The following is a 24,043-nucleotide window of genomic DNA, read 5'->3' as shown; positions in this document are numbered from 1 at the left end:
GAATACTAGAGTTCTGGTTTTAACGGTCCTAAGCAAAATAATGGTTCTGCTGATCTATTGGTTGTCTGATTGTTCCTCTTCATCTCTATAGGTCCAGGTATTACTATACTTCCTGCAGCTGGAGACGATCCCTACTCCAGATAGTAAACGTCAGAGTATGCTCTTCTCCACAGAGGTTTGAAGAGAAGCTCAGGTGCGTTATGTTGTGAAATGTCCTGGAAATGAAGTGATTCAGCATGTGACCGATAGAGGGCATCAAAAACCTACTGAAATCTCCCAAGCGGAGTGAATTCCCAACTGCTTCAGTAGCATTCTGTTGATATTTCTGGAGAAATTCACAGTGAAGAATGACAAGCCGGTCTGATATCTTCTCACGGACTTACTGTTACAAGCACTTAAAGTTACATTCAACATTCAGGTGTTTCTTTTCACCGTCATCCATTGTAACTTTTCTGACTGAACGGTGAGTGCCAAGCTTTCTCGTAGGTTATTGGATGGTGAATGTTATTCTTGCGTTTTGTCTTGTTCCTTTCAGCACTGTGGGTTTATAAAGAATTACAAATACCAGTTTTCCATGACCGTTTTATTTGATCTGACATTTTGCTCACCTATGATTTATGTCTTCCCGTGGCGAGGGCTACGGAACATCTGAACACTCAAATCATGAGGAACACATTTATATGGCCCTTTTCTGATGGATAAAACACAACGCAGAGAATTCAGATGTGAGATTCTTTAACCAATGTGTGACTATGGTCAACATAGTAGCGATCTTAACGGTTCCAATGGACCAAGAAGAAACTTAACAGTGGCACAATTATAGTTTCTACCACTCCCAAGATTCCCAAGAAAATACATTGCTCGATTTATGAAAACAGTTCCCTGTTTTATGTCACATAAATCCACTTAATATTGGATTACTGAGCCTATATTAAAACAATACAGTACACATGTGTAATATCACATGACATTATAGGACTAGAACACTGAATCTTTCAGTGCTTTTCTAAACGGAAACCTCACATAACTTAGAAAGCAAACAGTAAAACTAGGCATTGCATGTTATGCATACATCCTTAACCATAACTGATGGACTTACAGTAATACATGCATACAATGAATATAGGAGTTCTCCATCAGAATAATATCACTGCTACTACATTCTTATTATTGATCAAAAATTAACTTAATTCAAACACTGTTAATCTTTCATGTTTAATGGTTTGGGATCTTTTTTTTTCTTTGCTGTTCACAAACTTGCAAGCACTTTGCGATCCTGAACAGTGCCAATACCCTGCCCTGTTGTGTTTGTAAATTGTTTAGTTTTTTAATGGCTAATGTGCATATATCTGTATTATGTTGTTCAGTACAAAGGAGAGGTTGTGTATTGTTAGGATGTCATGTAACATGCAGGCATGTTGATTTGTTTATGACTCATGTTCCTTTAGAGATTACCTTTAGTTATTGTACAGAGTCTACGCTTGTGTGTTTTTTTAGAGTAAGGAAAACCGAGACATTCCTGTGATTGAGTTGAAGATCATTGCCTTTCTCTGTTCTTGTATGTTCCGGAATCTGCACTTCCTTTATCAAAGTCCTACTGGAATTCCAATTATAGCCATTCCTCGCTTTCTTCTCTTTGATTTGGTCCATTACACAGTGTACTGATGAAGATATTCCTGGCTGCCATTTTACAACCCAGCCTCCATGATGAGGAAATGTTTTGTATATGGATAAGTATTGCATAGTGTGGATTAAGGAGATGGATCACAATAAACTCCTTCATCCTCTTGTTTCCTCGGAGCCGTTGACTGTTCTGTGTGTTTATCTGACCGATGGCCAAGTACATTAAACGTTCCTCAATAAGAGATAGCGTTACTCCCCAGAAGACATTAGGACACAGTGGTTTGCGTTCAGCATTCCTTAATTCCTCTTCTGAAGCTCTATTGTGAAACGATAGTCTTCGTTCATTGTTTATACTGGACAATACTCAAACTGCACAATGCTACACTTGTATGGCAGATCTGTTTAAGTGTGGTCATAATGTGATTCTGTACAAAGTAGATGAATAATAAACATGATGTTGGTTGAAAATATTATTGTGAAACCCATGTTTTTGTTGGTGTTTTACTGTAATTAACTGACATAAATTTTACCTTTTTACCTAGAATAATAGATAGTTTAAACACAGTCTTCAGTGTCACATGATCAGAAATTATTCTGATATGCTGATTTGAGTCTCATAAAACATTAATCATTGTTGTAAATATTGAAAACAGTTTTGCTGCTTAATATTTTTGTTTAAAAAACATGATACTTTTTTTCGGGATCCTTTGATGAATAGAAGATTCAAAAGAACAGCATTTATTTGAAATTGAAATGAATTAAAATAGAAATTATAAATGTCTCTACTCTACTGTCACTTTTGATCAATTTAAGTTTATTTTTATAATTCATTTATTGGGTAAGACTTTAAGGTTCATTAGTTAATGTATTAACATGAACTAACCATGAACAATACATTTGTTACAGTATTTATTAATATTTGTTCATGTTAGTTCATAGTGCATTAACTAACAAATACAACTTTTGATTTTAATAACGTATTAGAAAATGTTTAAATTGATATTAACTAAGATTAATAAATTCTGAAGAAGTATTGTTAATTCTTAGTTGATGTTAACTAAGGTTGTTTACTGAACCTTATTCTAAAGTGTTACCATTTCTTGCAAAAATCGACTGATCAAAACTTTTTAACCTGATTTCAGTGGCTATTTGTTGAAAATGTAATGTTTTTAGGAGTTTTAGGTTTTCTACTTTATTTTCTACCTTATTTGTTATTAATTGAAAGACTCAAATAGGCCTATCATATTATCAGACTTGTAACCCAGAAAGACTTTGTTTGACTGTCATTAAACATTGTTTTGTGTGCTTTGGACAGCATAACCAGAATAAAAACACCCATTTAACTTTCGTGTAGGCCTGTGTAGCCTAATTTGTTTCAACCATGTCAAAGTGTATTGACTAATGCTGCTGTCTCTTCAGTTGCACTCAGGGGTGTAAAGTAACGAATTACAAATACTCACGTTACTGTAATTAAGTAGGCCTAGTTTTTTTTTTTTTTTTTTTCAGAAATTACTTTTTTGAGTAAGTTTAAAATTGTGTGATTTCACTTTTACTTGAGTGATGTATCGGTACTTTTTCTCCGCTATTTCCTTCTGTTTGTGGTCGTTACTCGTTACAATTGTTTTAGTTTTATTTTATTTTTATCGATCAACGTGATTAGATCGAGTAATCGGTCCCGTGACTGTCATCAAATCGAAAACTTTAACCTATTCCTGCTGTTAGGCTACTCGTGACTGCCGTGGAAGTACATTCTTCATATCAGCCTCTTCCAATATGCTAAGGTACATTTTACATTTCTGCTTAATATGATATTTATATAGGCTGGCCTGTCTACAGGGCCTAACATTTGGTCTGAGGTTGGGGATATATTGCGTGACGAGTTCATAATGCGGTGAATTCCCGCTCCCATTTACTTCACAATCACGAGAGACGCTCGTCACGATCTGAGCACTGCCGCGTCTCGCGCTCGCCATGCGGCCAGATTCAGAATCAGTGCACCATGTCGTTAACTTGAACTGCCTTTCTTAATAAGAAATTAGCACAGCTCGTTAATAAACAGCGTTTTTTGATTGATCCATTATACGATCCGTCTTCATTTGGCAACTGCACTTGCGCAAAAACATTTTTCATGTTGAACATTTGTTTTTTGTTTGTGGATGCTGCTGTCAAAACAGCTTCGCCGAGACTTCAAAGACAAAGAGACAAAGTAGCCTATGTTTGTTTGTTTGTTTGTTTTCCCTTAAAAGTTTCCTGGATATAACTTCCCTATTTAATGCACAATTTTCCTTACAAATTATATTATCAGCACACACACACACACATCCCCTCACACTACATTTTTTGGAATACTGGTAGCCTACTTTTACTTGAGTATATAGCCTGCCTATGTTTTTTCAGTAGCCCACTGTTTCCACCACTGCTTGTGATTCATGCTTATCTGCAAAGGGTAAAGACTCAGAAAACACAAAGAATCAAGTGAGTGATTGCCAAAGAAGAAATAAGTCAGATTAGGAAACTAAGAAGATGATAAAAGATAGAAGGGGATTGGAACAGCACATACAAGTACATAACTCATATTTTAGGCTACTACTGCAGATAGATAGGCTAAGTATGACAAGTTAATACACATTTAAATGATTTTGTAATTATAACACAGTACAATTTGTAAAACAAAGATTGGTTGGTTTCAGCTAACAACACAATGAATATTTCATGCTGCACAGCTGTAATATTGAAACACATGTGGTAGGCGGGCGCAGATGTGTGTGTGTGTGTGTGTGTGGTGATCTGATCTACTGTGTGTTTGTCTAGTGTCTGTCAGTCGCGCTGTGTGTTTGCAGTGGGCAGCCAGCCGTCAGTATAGCATGAAACGGCTATCTGCCTCTCAGAAACGATGCCACAACTAAAACTCCGGAATACCCTTTGTTATCTAACGTTACCCTCGAACACTACCAAGAAGATAATCTATACCCTGACGGGCGCTTGTACAGACCAGGAAGGAACCAAGGTAATAAATGAAACATTTATTTCTCCTCGCATCCTGTTTAAGTAGCACATCCTGTTAGCATTAGCGGTTAGCCTGTAAACTCACAACCATGCCGTAAACACTGGACTGCAGTGATGAAAGTGGATTTCAGATTGGTTTTATTTTTTGTGTTTAGACAGATTTTGAGTTGTTCGGGCTGTTGTGAAACATGTCACGTTTGTAGGGGTGGTTGTTGGTTCTTAAACTGGACAGTCAAACCCTGTTGGGACATGGCAATCAATATCTGGTTGTCAAATTTTACAATTTTACCCCTGCAGATTTATCAAAGAAAAAAAAAGCTAACGGTGTTTCTAGCTAACGGTTATCACTGAAATGTTTGTACTAGTAGTAGATCCTTCTTAATTTAATCTAATTAAACCAGTCATTCAATGTAATGAACATACTGGTAACGTTAGTGTTTTAAAACTATGCCTACCGAGAAACAATAAATGAAACAACACATGAATGGTAGATAGATGCCAAATGTTTCAATTTTTTTCGGTGTCCTATGTTTGATCATTGACTGGTCAAAACACCGAAGACAATAAGCTAATAATTTTATTAATGAAATTAATGTAACGTTACTATATATATATATATACATATAGCCTACATGTGGCTGACTATTCCCTAACTGTTTATTTTGTATTTCATTTTAACTCCCAAAAAACCTTAGGCAGGTTATGCGCCATATTTAAATGAAAACGAGGCTGTGAGGAATTAGAATACTAATTCTCCTGTGACCTTATGCAGTTGATGTAGTGTTTTAGATTAGCAAGCCAAAATTGAGGCACCGTTTTGACGTAGAACTAGGAAGCGCTGCACTGTTTACTATAAAAAGACTGTATTGTCACACAGAGGCAGATTTATTGTGCATTTATTGTGCTACTAAAATCCTTCTTTTCAGATCATTTGCGCTTCTTCTGCAGTGTAGAGAGAACATGTGTATGTTTGCCAGATTGCAAATATTAAGTAAAACACTGTGCGGTAAATTTATAATTTTAACAGATAAGCTGTGATTGGGGGATTTCATTTTAAATACATTTTCACATCTAACAACAGAAAGAATGAAAGCTGGTTGAGAAGTCTGTAATATTTTGTTATCGATATTACATGTTGACAGTTATCATTTTAGGTTGGTGTCATCTCGTCTTGGTCATGAAAAAAAGGTTGTCAACAAAATATTTTCATCATACATTTCGTTAAGAAAATTAACACTGCCTCACAGAGATTTTGATGCAGAGCAAGACATTTTCATTCAATTTACTTCCTTTCCGTTTGTAAAAAAAATGTCGTCTACTTAAACTATTTTATCCCAACTCCATTTGTGTCCAGGGAAAGAGACTTATGCAATAAGAATTGCAGCTTGTTTGGGCCGCTCTTGAATCCTTGGCTTCAGCAGGACAGTCATCCCAAGTGAAAAAGTTGGAGTTCTTGGAGGCCATCCTCTTAAGATCTAATAAACCACCAAAAAGGCCTCCAAACAAAACACATTCCTGGAGCTGAAGCAGTGGGAGGGTTTCTGTTGCAATGTGTGTATGTTCACAATATAGGAAAACTGAAGGCCTGCTGAGATGTTTCAAAGTGTGTGTGGGAAAAAGATGTCCCTCATGTTTCCTCCATCAGTATGTTCTTTCTGAGTATCATAATAACCCTTTCTGTATTTGTCAAGTTCAATGGTGGTTTATGTTTGTGTATAAAATATTTCTCTTAAATATCTGTGAATGTGATTTCAAAGTGATTGGTGTTTTGGGAAGATGTGTGTTGGGATGCTTCCACAACTAAAGGAAGGGCTCACTAATTTGTTTGAAGATTACCAACAGATGTGTTGTTGGCGGTTTTGATGGAGCAAGATGTTGTTCAGACATTTCACAGCGTTTGAAGTTCTTGTGTAATTGGTAGCGTTTCAGATAAAAGATGAAGTGGAATATAGGGATTTCAGGAGCTGAACTGTGATTGAATTGTGTCTGGTTTTTTTAACCTTCTCCAAAGTTTTTTTTAGGCAGTAACTTTAATTTTTTCTGGAAGGAAGTTAATATTTAATACATACTTTTATTTAGCAAGGACTTATTAAATTGATCTAAAGTTACTGTAAATACATTTGTAATGTTACTGAAGGAACTATTTCAAATAAATGCTTTTCTTTGAACTTTGTATTCTTAAAAAAAAATGTTTTTAAGCCCTAGGGGCCTCATTTATAAAACTGTGCGTAGAATCCTTACTAAAAGTGTACGTGCGCCCGAAAGCCAAAAATGTTGAAAAAATATTCAGACTTATAAAACCGTGCGTACGGCAGAACCTGCGCAGAATTCACTTTATAAATCCCAGTCAGCGGAAGATTGTGCGCACATGCGTCTCCTCCCCGAAATAACCATATATGGAGATTATAACGCCTAGTTTTACTATGCATATCCTCATCTGCATATCATTTGCATATGATTATTCATCCACATGATAACATGTTTAACGGTACAAGACATTAGGAAAATATGAAATACGAGTGCCGTCACATTACATTAATAAAAATCATTTAGTAGCCCATCCTTCCCTTGTTTTTTTGAAATAAATAAAATAAAATAGTGCAAAATACATTTCAGAGAAAGTTTTTTCTCAATCTTTTCCACTGGCCAAATAGTATTTTAATTGATTTATATTTTAGATGGAAACAGGACGAAACCATTTTCTCAGACAATCTGCTATCATGATAAGCAACTATCTATGTAGTTAACACATTAAAACACAGACAGCATGCCAGAGGAAGTGTTCAAAAGCATCACATCCACAACAAATATTTATATTTATTGAATATAAAAATGTTGTAACTTCTCAGTAATGATTTCATGTTTAAGTGTTTAACACCATCAATGAGAATGGCATATTTAATCTAAATGTTTATATCAGAAGTAAAACATGGTTTAAATCATTCATTTTTAAACTGTTATTGTGAACATGCACTGTATTTATGATGGACTCATACGGTTTTACTTCATCTGCCGTTAGATTATAGGCTATATGTGCGTCGGTTTCACTAAACGGTCCAACGCGCTCGCTGGCGTGGATTTTTAAGAAGGGATGGATATTTGCTTCAAGTGATAGGTTTGGTGAGTGAAATTATATTTGTATTATCTTTCTGTATGTGTATAATTTCCTTAGATTTCTGTCTAAAAGTGATCAAAAAGAAATTTAAAGGCACACTGCGGAACTTTTTGGCCACTAGATGGTGCTCGACCTGTAACTTTCACGTCTAGCGTCCCTAGAGGCCACAGGCGCCACAGCACTGTCGCAAATTAAAGTCAACAAACAGTTATCCGGTCAGCCTCCCGTGTCTTTAGATTGTGTGTGCTTGCAGTGTTTGAGGCGAGCAGCCGTGCCGCACTCGATTCCCCTATAGCAGTTGGCTGAGAGAGAGCGAGCGGGGTGATCCCCGTGGGGCTTATCATGTCTGTGAGTGAATGTGGACGCGGGACAGCGGGCACATTCACTGCACTGAAAACATCGTCGGTCTGAGCTGACTGTATGTGTGTTGGTTTTATTTTTTACAGAAAACGTGGGACATGTGGTGTGTAACGTTAGTGTTTGTGGGTACTACTGAGTCATGGGCACATTCACTACATTTAATGTAATGTTACATTTGACATGAGGCGATTTTATTAGTGCGAGCCCTGCACTGATACGGGCTGTGTTTGTGTGTAGAAATGAACACTGGGCTGTGGGCATTTTATTACACTCAGTCATAACACCATCGGCTGTGGCCGGAATACCAGAAAATACCACACTGCAATATGAATTTATCTGGGTTACCTTGGAAACGGCATTTGTGTGCAGGCAAGGGTCCGTATCGGGAAGGGTGAGAGGAAGGGTGCTCGGGGAACCAGACGGTCCAAGGTCCAAAAGACAGTTAATAACAGTTTCAGATGCAGCTTCAAATGTCTTTAAATGACACCAGACGATGAATAAGGGTCTTATCATGCGAAACGATTGGTTATTTCAAAACTTATTCCAAAAATGTAACTTTTCTAAGGACAAATGTTAGCCTTGCTCTATTCTGTGAGGCACGTTTGTAATGTCACATAATACATAATTACGTTCAAAAGGTCACGGGCGATGTAGCCGGAAGTACACTACAGAGTCAGTTGAACGCATAGGTTGAACGTGCAAACTAACTCAAACGCCGTTTACAAAAAAAGGAATTAAAAGGTAAAACAACGATGTCGGACGATTTTGATTCTGTACTTCCAGCTACGTCGCCCGTGACTAGGGTTGGGTATCGAGAATCGAGTATCGATTGGAACCGAGACTAACTTGTCGTTTTTCCCGGAATCGTTCAAAAGTAAAAATTTCGATTCCTAGTTTCGATATTCCAACGCATTCTCACCCCAAGGCGTCACCTTTGACCATGCTTCAATATTTGACGTTTTAGGCGCCCTTTAGCGTCACTTACATGACGCGATCCTACGGCGTCATCTAACTGACGCTAAAGGAAAGCGTCTGTTAGAGGACGCGGTTAGGTTTAGGTGTGGGGTGGGGGTAGGGTACACGCGATCCTAGGGCGTCATCTAACTGACGCTAAAGGGCGCCTAAAGCGTCATATATTGAAGCATGTCCAAATGCTTCCCAAGGCGTCAGTTAGGTGACGCCTTGGGAGTGAGAATGGGCTGGATATTCACAGTCCGCCGAGCGAAAGAAGAAACCGCTGAACAACACCAACGAAGAAGCGTCTACCGGAAGTGTTGGCATAACCACGCGAGTCGAACATGAGTAGCTTACGTCGGCGGTCCAAAGTGTGGCTTCACTTTTCTAAAAATAACGAATTCTCGGCAAAATGCAAAATTTGTGACAAAAGGAGTATTTTTACAGAAGGAGTATTTCCTTCAGAAAGGATTATTTCCTTCAGAAAGGCCGTTGGTTAGCAAGGTTAGCTAAACTTTTTTGACCCTGCCTCTTAAAAGAATCGGAATCGAGAATCGTTAGGAACCGGAATCGAAACAAGGAATCGGAATCGGAATCAGAATCGTTCAAATTCAAACGAAACCCAACCCTACCCGTGACCTTTTGAACGTAATTAAAAACGAGTCGAGTGTGAATTAAATTTTTGGTGTGGGCGGGGCTTTTTCACATACCAAAAGTGACTGTGCTGTGTTCTGGTTTGAAATACTAGCATCAAAATATTGTATATTATTTTTAATTTTTATCACATTAATAAACACCACAGCGAATTCCCACTCTCTGTTTCCACAAGGCTACCCAAACACAAACGGCCTGACTGCACCGGGCAGCACTCCAAGACCCTCATCACGCTCTGACGAAGAGGACTAAACAAATAGTGCCATCCCAGTGCTCCTGTAACTAACTCCACTGAGACACACATTTCCAAAGGGAAAGAACAAAGAGTCCTAACAAAGATAGACACAGGAGTCAATTTTCAGCACATTGACACCATTTTTTGGCCATTTTGGCTGTGATTGCCTGGTTACTAAAGGCCGAAACAATTATTATTGTGAATCGGAGCAAATTCTGTTATCCAAGTTTGGAATCAAGAACTAGTTGATATTTAGAAGAGCGAGGAGCCTCAGTTCATGTCACATGTGTCTTTTTAATAGGCAGGGTTCACAGTGTTATGATGACCTCATTGTAGTAATAAATCATATGTGAGCATTACACATGCAGCGCACGCCTAATAATGTGACCTCATCCTGCACAGTCCTGACAGCAAACGATGTCATGGTCAAGAGGTAAAGAGAGCATATAAAAAAACTCTAGCCCTACATATGCTTCCTGTTATTTCGCTCAGGCCTTGAAACCTTGGCCTAGGTAATAGATGTATTTAGCTATCAGTGATGCACTCTGCAGAGGAGTGTTGAACCATTCATCTGTTTCTTTGTATGTGTGCAAACGTCTCTGCCATGACTCATATTTGAGGGATTGGTGGGTTGTGTTAGTGTTGAGTCTCTGTCAGCAGCTCTTAATGCTCACTCTATAGCAGGGGTCAGCTTGAAGTCAAATCTGGGAGCCGCACTGTACTTACTCATACAACTGATTTCTGCCTTTGTTTTTTTGCTTACATTTATGTTTACAGTAAATCATTTAGCTGATTGTATTATTTTGGGAATGGGAGGGGGCTCAAGCATGAAATGTAGCATTCACGCTGGCTGGCGAATTGCCAATTTTACTAAGATTTTTTACCAGACATTTATTCGGCAACGACATGTTAAATTTATCAAAAAAGAAAGGAATGATATTTATAATGTTATTATAGATTTATTTTTCTAATAATTTTTTTGATTTTCTTTAAATAAATAAATTAAAGTAGAAAATTTTAAATTGCAATAATATTTCACAATATTACTTTATTTCTGTATTTATGATCAAATATACGTGCTGTCTTGGTGAGCATAAGAGACTTCTTTCAAAATCATTACAAAATCGTACCGAACACAAAACTTTTAAATTATTTATTTATATCACCAGACTCCAAAACAATATTATTGCAATTTTTAATGTCATAATAGTATTGTATCAACGATAGTCAGAGATATTGCCTATAGCTGCTGCCTTTGACAATTTTTTTTTTTTTTTTGTATTATTGTATTAAATTAATATATTATTATTATATATAGGGTTGGATTTAATATTAGATTAATGTTAAGATTCAATTAATTTTCCTACCCTTGTTTCATAATGACATCACCATAACTTGCGACACCGATGGATTGTGTATGAGGATTGGGGACTCAATGAGAATGTTTTTAAAACAGACTACAAAACTGCATCATAATCCCACATCAAAAATTGATTTGCATTTGGATATATTCACAAACTGTCAAGAATGCTTATTATAAAAGATTGCATCATTCTGGTACAGTTGTTGTTTAGGCCAAGGCGAAAACGACATCGTTGTCCATCACATTTTTGTTTCCGTAGCACATTAACAAACCATTTGAATGAAACTAAAAACACTAATAACTATACAATTACAAATTATTATTAATACTACTAAATCTAATAATAGCATTACTCAAATGATATAGGCCTTAACAGTCTTAAGTCCGAAAACCAAATTAGTCGTGAAAATCAAAATCAGCTTAAACAACAAGAAATATTGATTCTTCACTCTCTTTTTTTTATTGTATGGTCCACAAGAGAAATATGAAGGCAGTAAATTAAGATTTGATATACCATTGTCAGCTTATATATTCATCTCTTTGTTAATGGAGCGTCAGATGCCAAAGTTTTTGTTTTCACTTTCAGGGAATAATTGACTGTGTTTTGAGACTTCTTCACAAGTAACTCTCGTGTAAAGTTTGCAAATTGCATGTGTGATATCCACAGGCTCACCTTTCTTTCAGGTTAAATATTTCTATGCGACAATACATTTATCTTTATCGCCAACTCAATCTTTACTTGCAAAACGATTGAAATAGAATATCAGTCTCCACGATTAAAGAACAAAATAAATAATTAACTAAATTAGTAAATAAATAATGAAGTAATGTTTAAAAGCCTAAGTAAACTATTGTAAGTATTTTAAGCAAGTATTTTAAGTGTTCTTCTTCACCCTCTCATGCATATATATATATATTTTTTCCTCCCCTAATTTATTTATATATAAAAAGTACACAGTTGGTTAGATGTTTAGTTTGCATTAGTTTCACATGTGAGACAGCCATCTTGGTCAACAGATGACAAGCATGACATCCAGGAAGTTTTCTTCCTGAGCTGGAAAAGAAGGACGAGCAAAATACAATTAAACAAGCCAACACAACATTTTCCTTAGTCACGATTAATCCAGGTATTGTTAAAAGAAGTGAGTCTTGAGTCAGTGCCTGAAGATTGGGTGGGATTCTGCTGTTCTGTAGTGAAAGTGGGGTGTGTGCGAGCTGAGAACTGTTTAGTGCTTAGTCGTCTTGTCATGTTAAGGGTGTGTTGTGTATGGTCTAAGCCGGGGTGAGTCATTATTCCTGAGGTCACCAGATGTAGAAGATGATTGTCTGTTAATTGGTTTGTATGCCAGGACAAGTGTTTGTTTGATTTGTCTTCTCTGCAGGCATACATGGCATGACTAAAATAAATTTTGCAATTTTTTTTTTAAAGGAATGTCATGTTTTGCTGTATAAAATGACATGTATTATATTATATTGTTAATTAGCGTTCGTTTTGTCTGCATTTTTTTTTTTAAATTATTCTTAGTCCTGCTGCGTCAAATGGACTTTTTAGTTTTTATCATGTTTAGTCAACCTTGTCCTGTTATTGTTAGTCAAGTTTTAGTCAACTAAATCTTCATCACATCACAAATATTTTGCTCAAAATTATAATCACAACTATTGTTGTCATTTAAGAAATTTATTTTTTTCATTTCATCAGAATTATTGCACTTCCACCTAAGCACAAGTCAAGAGAATGTCAAGCCAATGTCAAGCCTCGCTTTCGGGTTGAGCTTTCCTCGACTGCGCAACTGGGGTATTGAGAGCCTAAGTCCCACCCCTCCGCTTCCGGCTCATGGGACCTTATTTCGGAAAAAATATGAAGGGTAGTCAATGGCGAGAGACAACTTATCTTTTTATTCCGTCTGAACTGTGCCCTCAATTACACATATGATGTTTGTCAATTTAAAAGATAATTCTGAAAGTCAAAAACGTCGCAGTTTGTCATAAAACAGAAGAGTAACATTTGAAGAGTTCAGATGCAAAAGCCTCTAAATGCCATTTGAAATTTTCTTCTTTAATGATGATTTTTATCAAGCTTGTATATTTATGTTCAGTAATTTCACTTAAATGGCAATGATAATTACCTATTAATTGTTATTTAAGTGAAATTACTGAACTTGAATATACAAGTTTGACAAAAATCATCATTAAAGAAGAAAATTTCAAATGGCATTTAGAGGCTTTTGCATCTGAACTCTTCATTTAGTTTTATGTGAAAATCGCTCTATGAACTACATCTCCCGGGAAGCGAAACAACCAGTTAGATCCGCTGCTCGTGTGTGCGCAGTCTGGTACAAAACACTCAGGTATGACGGCGTAAAGTTACGATTATAACGAGACTCTAGAAACAATGACAGACATTAGCCTCAGTAAAGTTAGCTTCATTCATTGAGAGCAAATGTGCGCCTTTGGGGTTTGTAGTCTTTGTAATTACGTATTTTCACAGTCTTATACCTCAACGGTTTTACATCAAACTGCGACTTTCTTTACTTTAAAATGTATCTTTTAAATTGACAAACATCATATGTGTAATTCAGGGCACAATTCAAACGAGATCAAAATATATGTTGTCTCTCGCCATTGACTACCATTCAATATTTTTCCGAAATAAGGTCCCATGGTGGTCGACCGGAAGGGGAGGGACTTAGGCTCTCTATAGGTTGCCAGGTTGAGATGACAAACGGGTTGAAATTGAATATGGTGTGTAGATTGTGTGAATATATTGCATTTAATACAAGATCTGGCAACTGGTCAACATTAGACAAACATATTGATCCCATTATTCATAAAGGAGTTTGGGCCATGCAAATTACGGGAGTTTCCCGGGAGGGGTCCGGGAGATAAAACAAAACAGGAGGGGTAAAAAACGGGAGAAACCCGGGAAAAACGGGAGTGTTGACAAGTATTTTCTGCAGTGTAGAGAGAGCGTGTGCACAATGAAGCCAGATTGCAAATGTTAAGTAAAATATTACTGGGCAGCAAATGTATCCTTAAGAGAAAAGCTCTGATTGGGGGATTTAAACTCTTCACATCTATCATCCACAAGCAAGAAAGCTCATAGAGGTCCTTTTTTACCCGACAAAATAAGAGTGCTTTTTTCACAATTTTTTATTTTTTTTAACCAAAATTCTGTCTGGTCTTTTTCATCAACAAGATTGCATGTTACAGTCACAGTTATCATTTGATGGCGTTGGTGTCGACTCGTCATCGTTTTATCTTAGTCATGGACAAAAGGATGTTGACGAACATTTTTTGCCATGTGTTTCATTAATGAAATTAACACTACTACAATACTACAATACTACTGATGTTCAATTTGACCACCTCAGGCATAAGTGTCAAAATATACTTTTGGGCTGTTTGGGATTTAATTGCATCTATTTTGTATTTATTTACCAATAAATGTAACCATTCACTCTTTGACCATTGTATGGCCTAGTCTATATTGAGTTTTTACATTTTATAAATAAATATTGGAGAGTTCGGTTTTCATTTCTGGAAGACTGACACAGCATTTCTTTCAGGGTAGTTCTGGAAACATATAGCCAGAAGTTGTGCTCCAAACCTCTCCCTTTAAGGGAATGTGTTCTGAAGCCTTTTTCCATTGGGGGGTCTGTAAATTGGAAATGAGCGAACGTTCTCCCACATCTCCCCACCCCCTGCCTTGCAACAGCTGTAAGATATTAGGCCTTATTTTCTCTTCCATTGAGAGACAGGAGGAACGGGCTCTGTGCCTTGCTATGATCAAGCTCGAGAGGACAATGGGGATCCATTAAATGAACGATCTGGAAAGATCTGCACCGTCCAAAAACAAGTGCAGAGGACTGGGTTGGAAAATTGAAGTTGTGATTCATGCTATCTTTCCAAAACATCTTAGAAACTACTGACTAAGTTGCAGATCATCAAAACCAATTTTTCACTTTTTCAGTGGTCTCTCATAAAGACAAATGTTGGGTAATTAATTTGCACATGATTGTATTAAAGGAGTAGTTCACTTTTAAAAAAAACTTTTGCTGATAATTTACTCCCCCGCATGTCATCCAAGATATCCATGTCATTCTTTCTTCAGTCGAAAATACATTTTTGATGAAAACATTCCAGGATTTTTCTCCAAATAATCGACTTCAATGGGAACCAAACGGTTCAAGGTCCAAAAGACACTTTCAGTACAAACTGCAAACTGTTCAAAGGGCTTTAAATGATTCCAGACAATGAATAAGGGTCTTATCAAGCGAAACGATCGCTCATTTAAAAAAAACAACAACAAAGTTTAAGTTTTATAAGCTCAAATGGTCGCCTTGCTCTGTTCTGTGATGCGCGTTCGTGACTCTCCTATTCGAACTCGTTCATCAAAATGAACGAATATTTTTTCGTGTCATTTGGTTCATTTAACGAACGAAATGAACGAGTTGACTCGGGAAAAGGTTCATCAGTGGGTGCTGTGTATGGATCACACGTTCCGAGTATGTTAATTTTTTCTTGATATCTGATTTTAACATTCAGTGACGTATGGTCTAAATAGTTCATTGATTGGAGTATTGGAAATTTGCAAGTCTGCAATTCCCCTGGCTGGCCACTCTTTGTCGCCATTTTGTCAGCGTTTGTTGCCCGCCAGCTATCCATGGTAGTCACGTGACTGCAAAGGATGAATTGGATCTGTGCACAAACTGTTAAAGTGACAGCAGCATAATAAACCTGCTGCTTTCTGTTAATTTATTCAAAGAACAAAAAACAGAAAATCACTCGCTGCTCTTAACTTAATAACTTCCGTAACTAATTGTAAGCATTAATCTGTATTTCATTTTTACAATTAAGACTATCCAGTGTTTTTTTTTTTACATTTTGATTACTTTAATTTCTATAGTATTTTGTACCTGATTATACTGTGATCTGATTTTTACTGACCCACCTGCACAACTTAAAACAGTATTTTATTCATCTCTCTTTATTTTATTGCATTTATTTGTGCTATTGTTTGAAATTTGTTTATTTGGTCTTATTACTTATTTTTTATGAAAAGAAAATTTTGCATTGAAGAAAAGTAGATTTTTATTTGTATATGCTATCAATTATAGTTATTTGAAAGAAAACCTGAATCGTTAAAAACAGTATTGACAGGTCACACTTCGGCCAAGAAAATTGGTGCATCTTTAATTTCCACCTGAGTGAGCTTTTAAATGCTTCGATTTAACCGTTGATAATCAGTGAGTTGAACTCAAGAATCAAATCAACTGGTTCATTGAAAATATCTGACTCAAACAAATGATTCATTCATAAAGTTATCTTATGGCTTTAGAAGTAGGCTATATAGCACACAAGGTAGATGGACCACTTTTATGGTACTGTTGTGTGTGTGTGTGTATTTTAAGCTCAATTATAATTTTTTGAAAAAGAGTAGTTATTACAGAGTTCAGAGTTTCTCTATTTTGTGCTCCACATAATGAAGTCAGTTTTTTTTATCTATATGAGGGGTTAGTAAAAAACAGAATTAATGATTGAAATAATGTTGTGTCCCTTGTTGTGCTGTGTGACATATGAGTGAGTTGTTTGTGGTGTGGTTAGCTTTTAAGCTCAATGGTGATATAACGAGGCTCCATTAATGATGTTCTTTCCACGATATAATCGAATAGCTCTGATCTCCAGGCACTATTAGTGTGTGATGCCCAGAATAATTACCTTATTGCTTGTTGCCCTCTCATTACTTGAAATCTGTTTCTCTGAACCGAATTGGTCTGAGATCATGCTTTCACTCTTAGTTTGGAATTTGTCTATAAAATTGTACAGATGGGCAGCTCTGGCATTGTTATGTTGATCCTGTTCTGAGCACTTCCAGGATTTTTCTGCCTTTTAAGGCACTGCTTTTCAGCAGCATATACAGTAGAGGTAACACCCCAGCAAGCAGACAGCAGGGCTTCTATGGACTCATGCTGAAGCCTCAAGCACAGCTGATGACAAGCTGTGCTTATACGCCTAGTTTGCCTTGGTGCTTTACCACACAAAGAACACATGTGAGCCCGACCATGTCATCAGAACCAATCAGAACTCCAGCAGCAGCAGTCCGCATCATGCTAAATTTGCCAAAAGGCTGTTTCTGATAAACTAGCTTTGGAAAGATGTGATCCATGCTTTCAGCCTTTAAACCCTGCAGGGCAAGTGCTCTTCAGCTGCTATTTTAGTCCGTTCTGCCCCCTGGTGGAATTCAACTTTTTTCCTATGCAAGAAAAATAAGAAAGAAAAAGATTTTATAGATATAAAAAATAATACATCTTTTTATTATCTTTTTAAATCATGTGGTTATCAATGTTTATCATATGAATGAGTTTAAAAGCTTTTATGTAATTTTAGGAAAAGTTTTGATTATACAATTTCAAACATACATTCTTAACCTTATTAAAAAATGTAATCCTTCTTTAACATTGAAAAACATGTAAACAATTTTTAACAAACTTTTTTAATGTTATATACATTTTGTTTTAATTGTAATAGGCCATCTTCATTCTTTATTTTAAACATTATCCAATATATATATATATATATATATATATATATATATATATATATATATAAATATTTTTACAAATAGCATAAGTTCATTAATTTTCCCTGGAGTAAAATGGTTTCACGTGAACACAAATGATTCTGTTATTTTTAAGACTCACTGACCATGACAGTCATGAGGTTCCTCTTATGATATTTCCAGTTTTATTTGCTTTCTTCATGTTGGTTATTTTTAGCAAAAAGAATTTGGCTGACAGATTTTCCCAAATATTCCAGTTATACTATAATATAATATAACTATAATACTACTTTTTTTTTTATTTTTTTTTATTATTATTTCAGGTTGGTGACCCAACCAGTTTCTGGCGTTTTGATTGTCGTTACTCTTTTACCAGGCCTGATTTACTGTTTACTGTAAAAATTTACTGTTTTATCACAGTAAATCTAAAAATTGTAACCTATATTCTCTGTCCCTCTGCATAGACTGAGGAGTAGATGTATCATCAGGAGCGAGCACAGTATGAAGAAAGCAGGCAGGCCAGTGGGGAATAAGGCAGCAAGCGGAGGAGGTAAAGGTGACACAGTGACGGCTGGAACCTCAGCTGGCAAAAGTGCTGTTAAGAGCCCTACCACAGCTCCGCTCGCCAAGGTAACACCTATCTCTTGCTCAGATCAACAACTTCTATTTGAGATATTGGTACTTTTTTAGGTGATTCATTAATCTTTGATCAACAGGTCAAGAGCGATGATGATCTTCTAGCTGCTATGGCTGGGAGCAGTGCAGGGACAAACAGCAGTGTTGCCAAGGGCAAGAAATCAACACACACAACATCCTGTGGAACAAACACTAATAATCCTGACACCAAGACCAAGACCAACTCGGGTATTTAACCCTCTGGTGTTCCTCGTTTTTTTTTATATTGCACTTCATCGGATTGGTACAAAAAAACACATTTTAAATTAAGCCTTTGCATACAACATATATGTTGGAGACTATATGAACTGTAAAATCTTGGTAAAGACATGAAAGTCATAGATAAATTATCGTTTGATCCTTGTATGTTAATATGGTTTTACATTTTGAACGGTTGAAGTTTTAGCATTGTGAGGTGAAGTGTTTTGTTCATTTTTCACATATTTGTCGTTGTCTTCACAAGGCCCATCTGGTAAACGGGCATCATCCACGGCTTCCAAGGAGTCAAACTCCTCACGAGACCGTTTACGAAACTCCAGAAACTCCAGCAGTAAGAAGCAGTCGTTCCCTGGTGCCTCTGATCGAGCCCAGCCTAGACATTCCCGTGGACTGGCCCAAACCTCAGACTCAGAGTGCCGCATGAGCAAATCAAAGTCTGACGGTCAGCTTAGCGATAAAGTGGCCCTGGAGGCCAAAGTGAAAAATCTGTTAGGTCTGGCCAAGAGCAAAGACGTGGAAATCCTACAGCTACGGGGTGAGCTGAGGGACATGAGGGTTCAGCTGGGACTGCCTGAGGTTAGATTAACTTCTGATTATAATATTGCTTTATGATCATTTAGATTTTTGGTCCTAACTACATGCATATCATACTAATAATAACATAGTTTAATGTTCCATTTTAATTGAAATAAAATTTTAATGCAACAAAACTCAGTGGAATAATGTTTAACTAAATCCAGTCAGATAAATATCACATAGTTTATGTATTGTCTATGAATTATTTTGTGGTATCCAATCTTTTTTATTTTATCACATTTAAATTCAGACTGCAGTCTCACAACCCAGGTAAAATATAATTTATTTTTATAATGTTCTGTGGCACTGTAGATCCAGCAGCGGCATAGCAATAAGAAAAACTGCTCCAGTACTACTGTAATTTTGAAAATGAAAACAAATATATAATTTTTTTTCAATCGACCAAAACAAAATGCACAATCAGAGAGAAAAAAAATGCAGTTTTGGGCAAGCCAAAGCATGTTGCATTCCTATTTTCACCTGTTACTCCCTTAAAAATGTAATTCTGAGCTAAAGTTTAAAACAAGATGCAACTATGAGATGTACTGTTGAAATTACAAGATAGTATTAAGTGTTGCAATTACAAGATAGAATTTAGTATTAAGTCACATTGCAAGACATTAAGTTGCAATTATGTGATATATTCACATTTTGAGACATTTTGAATGAACTTTTTATTTAATTTGAGTTTTTTTTACACAGAGGGGGAATAAGGACTCCAGATTGACTCGATTAAAAGATATCACTACGATTTTAACAAACATGGCAAATAATTGGTCGGATATGTGATTGTATTAGGATATAGATAGTGAGTTCTAGTATTTATGTGGTGATGCAAGTACCAGTGAGTAGTGTTGGTGCGTCTGTAATGTGACAGATTTTAGAATAGACAAAAAAAAAAAAGCACTCACCGTGATGTTATTGTATTCCTAGGAAGAAGAGGAGGATGAGAGGCCACCCGAGAGGGAGGCAGCCTCAGTGATCACAGCTGCAGATGTGGAATCAACGTTGCTGCTCCTGCAGGAACAGAACCAGGCCATTCGTGGAGAGCTCAACCTGCTTAAGAATGAAAATCGTATGCTTAAGGACCGGCTCAATGCTCTGGGCTTTTCCCTGGAGCAGAGACTGGATGGGGCTGAGAAGACTTTTGCCTTACCCTCTACCAGTTCTGAACTTACCACTTCTGGAGTTGGTGGAAGTCATGGAGACTGTGCCACTGTGTCCTCCTCTGTGGAGGGATCAGCACCAGGCTCCATGGAGGACCTCCTTACTGGAGGCCAGCGAAGTGGCTCAACGGACAACCTAGACAGCGAGTCCAGTGAGGTCTACCAAGCAGTGACCTCAAGTGATGATGCCTTGGATGCTCCCTCAGGCTGCGGTTCCTCGTCGTCCTCCGAATCTGAAGGTGGCGCCCCGGCATGTCGCAATTCCTCTCGGAAGGGGAGCAGTGGCAACACCAGCGAGGTGTCTGTGGCGTGCCTGACGGAGCGTATTCACCAGATGGAGGAGAACCAACACAGCACAGCCGAGGAGCTCCAAGCCACTCTACAGGAACTGGCCGACCTGCAACAGATCACGCAGGAGCTGAATGGCGAAAATGAACGCCTGGGAGAGGAAAAGGTTCTACTTATGGATTCACTCTGCCAGCAGAGCGACAAACTGGAGCACTGCGGCCGTCAGATCGAGTACTTCCGCTCGCTCCTGGACGAGCACGGTGTGGCCTACTCGGTAGACGAAGACATCAAGAGTGGCCGATACATGGAGCTGGAGCAGCGCTATGTGGAGCTTGCAGATAATGCTCGATTTGAGCGTGAGCAGCTCTTGGGCGTGCAGCAACATCTGAGCAACACTCTAAAAATGGCCGAGCAAGATAACGCCGATGCTCAAAGTGTGATTGCAGCGCTGAAGGAGCGCAACCATCACATGGACCGACGACTTGAGGTGGAAAGGCAGGAGCGCTCCGGCATGGCAGCGGTGCTGGAGGAGTGTAAAGCTGCGGTCAACAACGATCAGGCTGAGCTGAGCCGCTGTCGGGCGTTACTGGAGCAGGAGAGGCAGAAGGTCGCCGAGCTCTACTCCATCCATAATGCCGGAGATAAGAGCGATATCCACCAACTCCTGGAGGGGGTTAGGCTGGACAAGGAGGAAGCTGAAGTCAAAGCCTCCAAACTACAGGACGAGTTGGGCCACGCTCGCACTGAGGTGGCATGTCTCCAGGACACCCTCAACAAGGTGAGCACAAGCACTGGTTCAGTTGATTTAAGAGCTGTTAGGAGCCTGTTTGACTTGGTCTATCTCTCCTGTTGTGGTGGTCCAGCTGGACGCTGAGTACAGGGACTTCCAGAGCGAGGTGCAGAAAGAGTTGGCCGATCAAAAGAGGGTTTTAGAGAAGCAACGTGAGGACCTGCAGGAGAAAGAGACAGAGATTGGAGACATGAAGGAGTCAATCTTTGAGCTGGAGGATGAAGTGGAGCAGCACAGAGCCGTCAAACTTCATGATAACCTCATCATCAGCGACCTAGAGAGTGAGTTTGACAGATTTTGATGATTTTGTTCTTCCCCTGACCTAAACAAATGTATTGCATGCTGAACTGTTCAGCATAGTCTTGCTTAATCTTACACAAGAAGAGACTGTCCAAATCAGTGTTGCCCAACAGTGTACATTTCTGATGTCACCCTTATCCGACCCATCCATTTTAGGTCTTGAATTCTCTGCTAATGAGCTGTTCAGGTGATTCACGTGTGTTTGATTAGAAAGAGTTGTGGTGCCTCCAGGAACAGGGTTGGGGAAACTTATTACATGTAAAGCAACCAAGCAGTTTTTTTTTTGACCTGCCATTTAAGGGCATGTAGATCTAAAATGGATGATACCAGATTTGTATCACAGGATACAAATCAGTTGCAGAGAAAACGTGGAAATGTATATATGTGTTGATCAGAATTTGTATCTGTTCAAAAATAAGAATTACCTGATTATTTCACAGAGAGAAAACAAGTTTCCTGTTGAAACTGGTATATTTTAAACATGATTTTTTTCCCCCCTGCTGATTAAAAACCTGCACATCCTGACTCAGAAACTTCTGTCAGGTAGTCTTTTCACATGTGCTTTTCAGTTTTGTGTGCAAGAAGCATCAGATAATATATGATTGTGGAAAATTCGGGTGCATGTTGCCTATTTTCAAAACTAGCAGAGGCTGTAATTGGTGTATCTTCCTCATACGACCACATGATGGTGCCAGTCATTCAAGGACATGGTTCACTTATTGTGTTAGGAGGATGAATCCACAATAAATAAATAATGTTTTTCTAACATCACTTGACTGCTAGGGTTCAAAAATATCAGTGGAAATTGCAAGAAGAGATTATATCGTTAATTTAATTGACCTTTTATCTTTTGTGGTGACATTTAGAATGCATAATGCTTTTATTTCATAATCACTTCTTTCCCCCCATACGAACCCTGTATGCCCTCAGTTCACATGCTCACTCGCTCTCCTTCCGGTTTCCTGGCAGATTCAATGAAAAAGCTTCAGGATCAGAAGCATGACATGGAAAGAGAGATAAAGATACTGCACCGTAAACTTAGGGTAAGTGAGGGCAAGGGGCGGCAGTCCATGCAGTCATTTCTATGTCCTCTGCTTCTGAGGGTAATGTTAGGATAAAACCACAGCAAAATATTAATTTCTTATCAGAGAAAATTCATCTTACATGCATTCTTTGTGGACATGAGCCCACTTTAATTGTTTGTTACTTCAAGTTTGAATTAACCCATTTAAGTACAGATCTTTCATGTGAATAAAGTGTGCAGTTTGTTTGCATTTTATTTTATTTTAAATATACCTTTTGCATTACATTTTAATACATTTTCTTTTCTTTTTTAAAAATACATTCATTAAATGTCTCTGCTTGTCTAAAATGATTCTTACTAATCTTCTGCCTCTGTGCTTATGCATTTATTTATGTTCAGGAAGAGTCTGCAGAGTGGCGTCAGTTCCAGGCGGACCTGCAGACTGCTGTGGTCATTGCTAACGACATCAAGTCAGAAGCTCAGGAGGAGATTGGTGACTTACGGCGCCGCCTGCAAGAAGCCCAAGAGAAGAACGAGAAGTTGAGCAAAGAACTAGATGAAGTTAAAAACCGCAAGTAAGTGTTAAAAGCTTAAACATGCTGTGTTTATGTTATGCTGGTGGTCAATACTGTATGTACACTAGTCAATGACAAAACCTGATCCTATTGTTTTCTTCTAACTCGGTTTCATAAAATCATTATCTTTGCCGATGGAAATCTCTCACTTTACCAGTGTATGCCTGCCCTACTATTTGAGCATTTCCTCCCATTTAAAAATAAACCTTGCATTTCCACACAGGCCTATGGTGAGCATCTACCAGCCTATGATACAGCTGGGTTTACAGGATCACCTTGAATTTGCCAAGTAACACATGTTCCTAGAACAACAAATCCTACCCATAAACCTAAACCTAACCCTACCCATAAATTATCTCTAAAATCTGAGGGAAATGATATGTGTATATAACACTTACACTTACCTAAAGGATTATTAGGAGCACCACCATACTAATACTGTGTGTGACCCCCTTTCGCCTTCAGAACCGCCTTAATTTTATGAAGTTTGCATACTTGGTATTGAGAAACGACCACTGTCTTGACCAGGACCACACCCCTAAATGCATTGAAGCAACTGCC

The 24,043-nt window shown here is 37.8% G+C and overlaps 2 protein-coding genes across 3 annotated transcripts in view; both read left to right on the top strand.

The window, feature by feature from the left end:
- The window catches only part of LOC120484583 (breakpoint cluster region protein), a 46,783-nt gene extending 44,690 nt beyond the window's left edge, over positions 1 to 2,093 (top strand). For both annotated transcript variants that reach the window (XM_039679859.2, XM_089119552.1), the window contains one exon: positions 92 to 2,093. In XM_039679859.2, the coding sequence (XP_039535793.2) occupies positions 92 to 181 (90 nt within the window). In that variant the 3' untranslated portion in view covers positions 182 to 2,093. The remainder of the gene's footprint in view (positions 1 to 91) is intronic.
- A 2,334-nt stretch (positions 2,094 to 4,427) lies between these two features.
- specc1la (sperm antigen with calponin homology and coiled-coil domains 1-like a) overlaps positions 4,428 to 24,043 on the top strand; it is a 31,691-nt gene continuing 12,075 nt past the window's right edge. The window contains exons 1-8 of the mRNA XM_039679846.2: positions 4,428 to 4,630; positions 18,334 to 18,499; positions 18,586 to 18,733; positions 19,008 to 19,339; positions 20,273 to 21,571; positions 21,657 to 21,864; positions 22,853 to 22,926; positions 23,307 to 23,482. Of these exons, the coding sequence (XP_039535780.2) occupies positions 18,371 to 18,499; positions 18,586 to 18,733; positions 19,008 to 19,339; positions 20,273 to 21,571; positions 21,657 to 21,864; positions 22,853 to 22,926; positions 23,307 to 23,482 (2,366 nt within the window). The 5' untranslated portion in view covers positions 4,428 to 4,630; positions 18,334 to 18,370. The remainder of the gene's footprint in view (positions 4,631 to 18,333; positions 18,500 to 18,585; positions 18,734 to 19,007; positions 19,340 to 20,272; positions 21,572 to 21,656; positions 21,865 to 22,852; positions 22,927 to 23,306; positions 23,483 to 24,043) is intronic.

The sequence above is a fragment of the Pimephales promelas genome, chromosome 14, assembly GCF_988280905.1.
Source record: "Pimephales promelas chromosome 14, fPimPro1.hap1.1, whole genome shotgun sequence".
Taxonomy (NCBI): domain Eukaryota; kingdom Metazoa; phylum Chordata; class Actinopteri; order Cypriniformes; family Leuciscidae; genus Pimephales; species Pimephales promelas.
The sequence above is the reverse complement of the archived record's forward strand: the minus strand, read 5'-3'. Positions and strand labels throughout refer to the sequence as shown.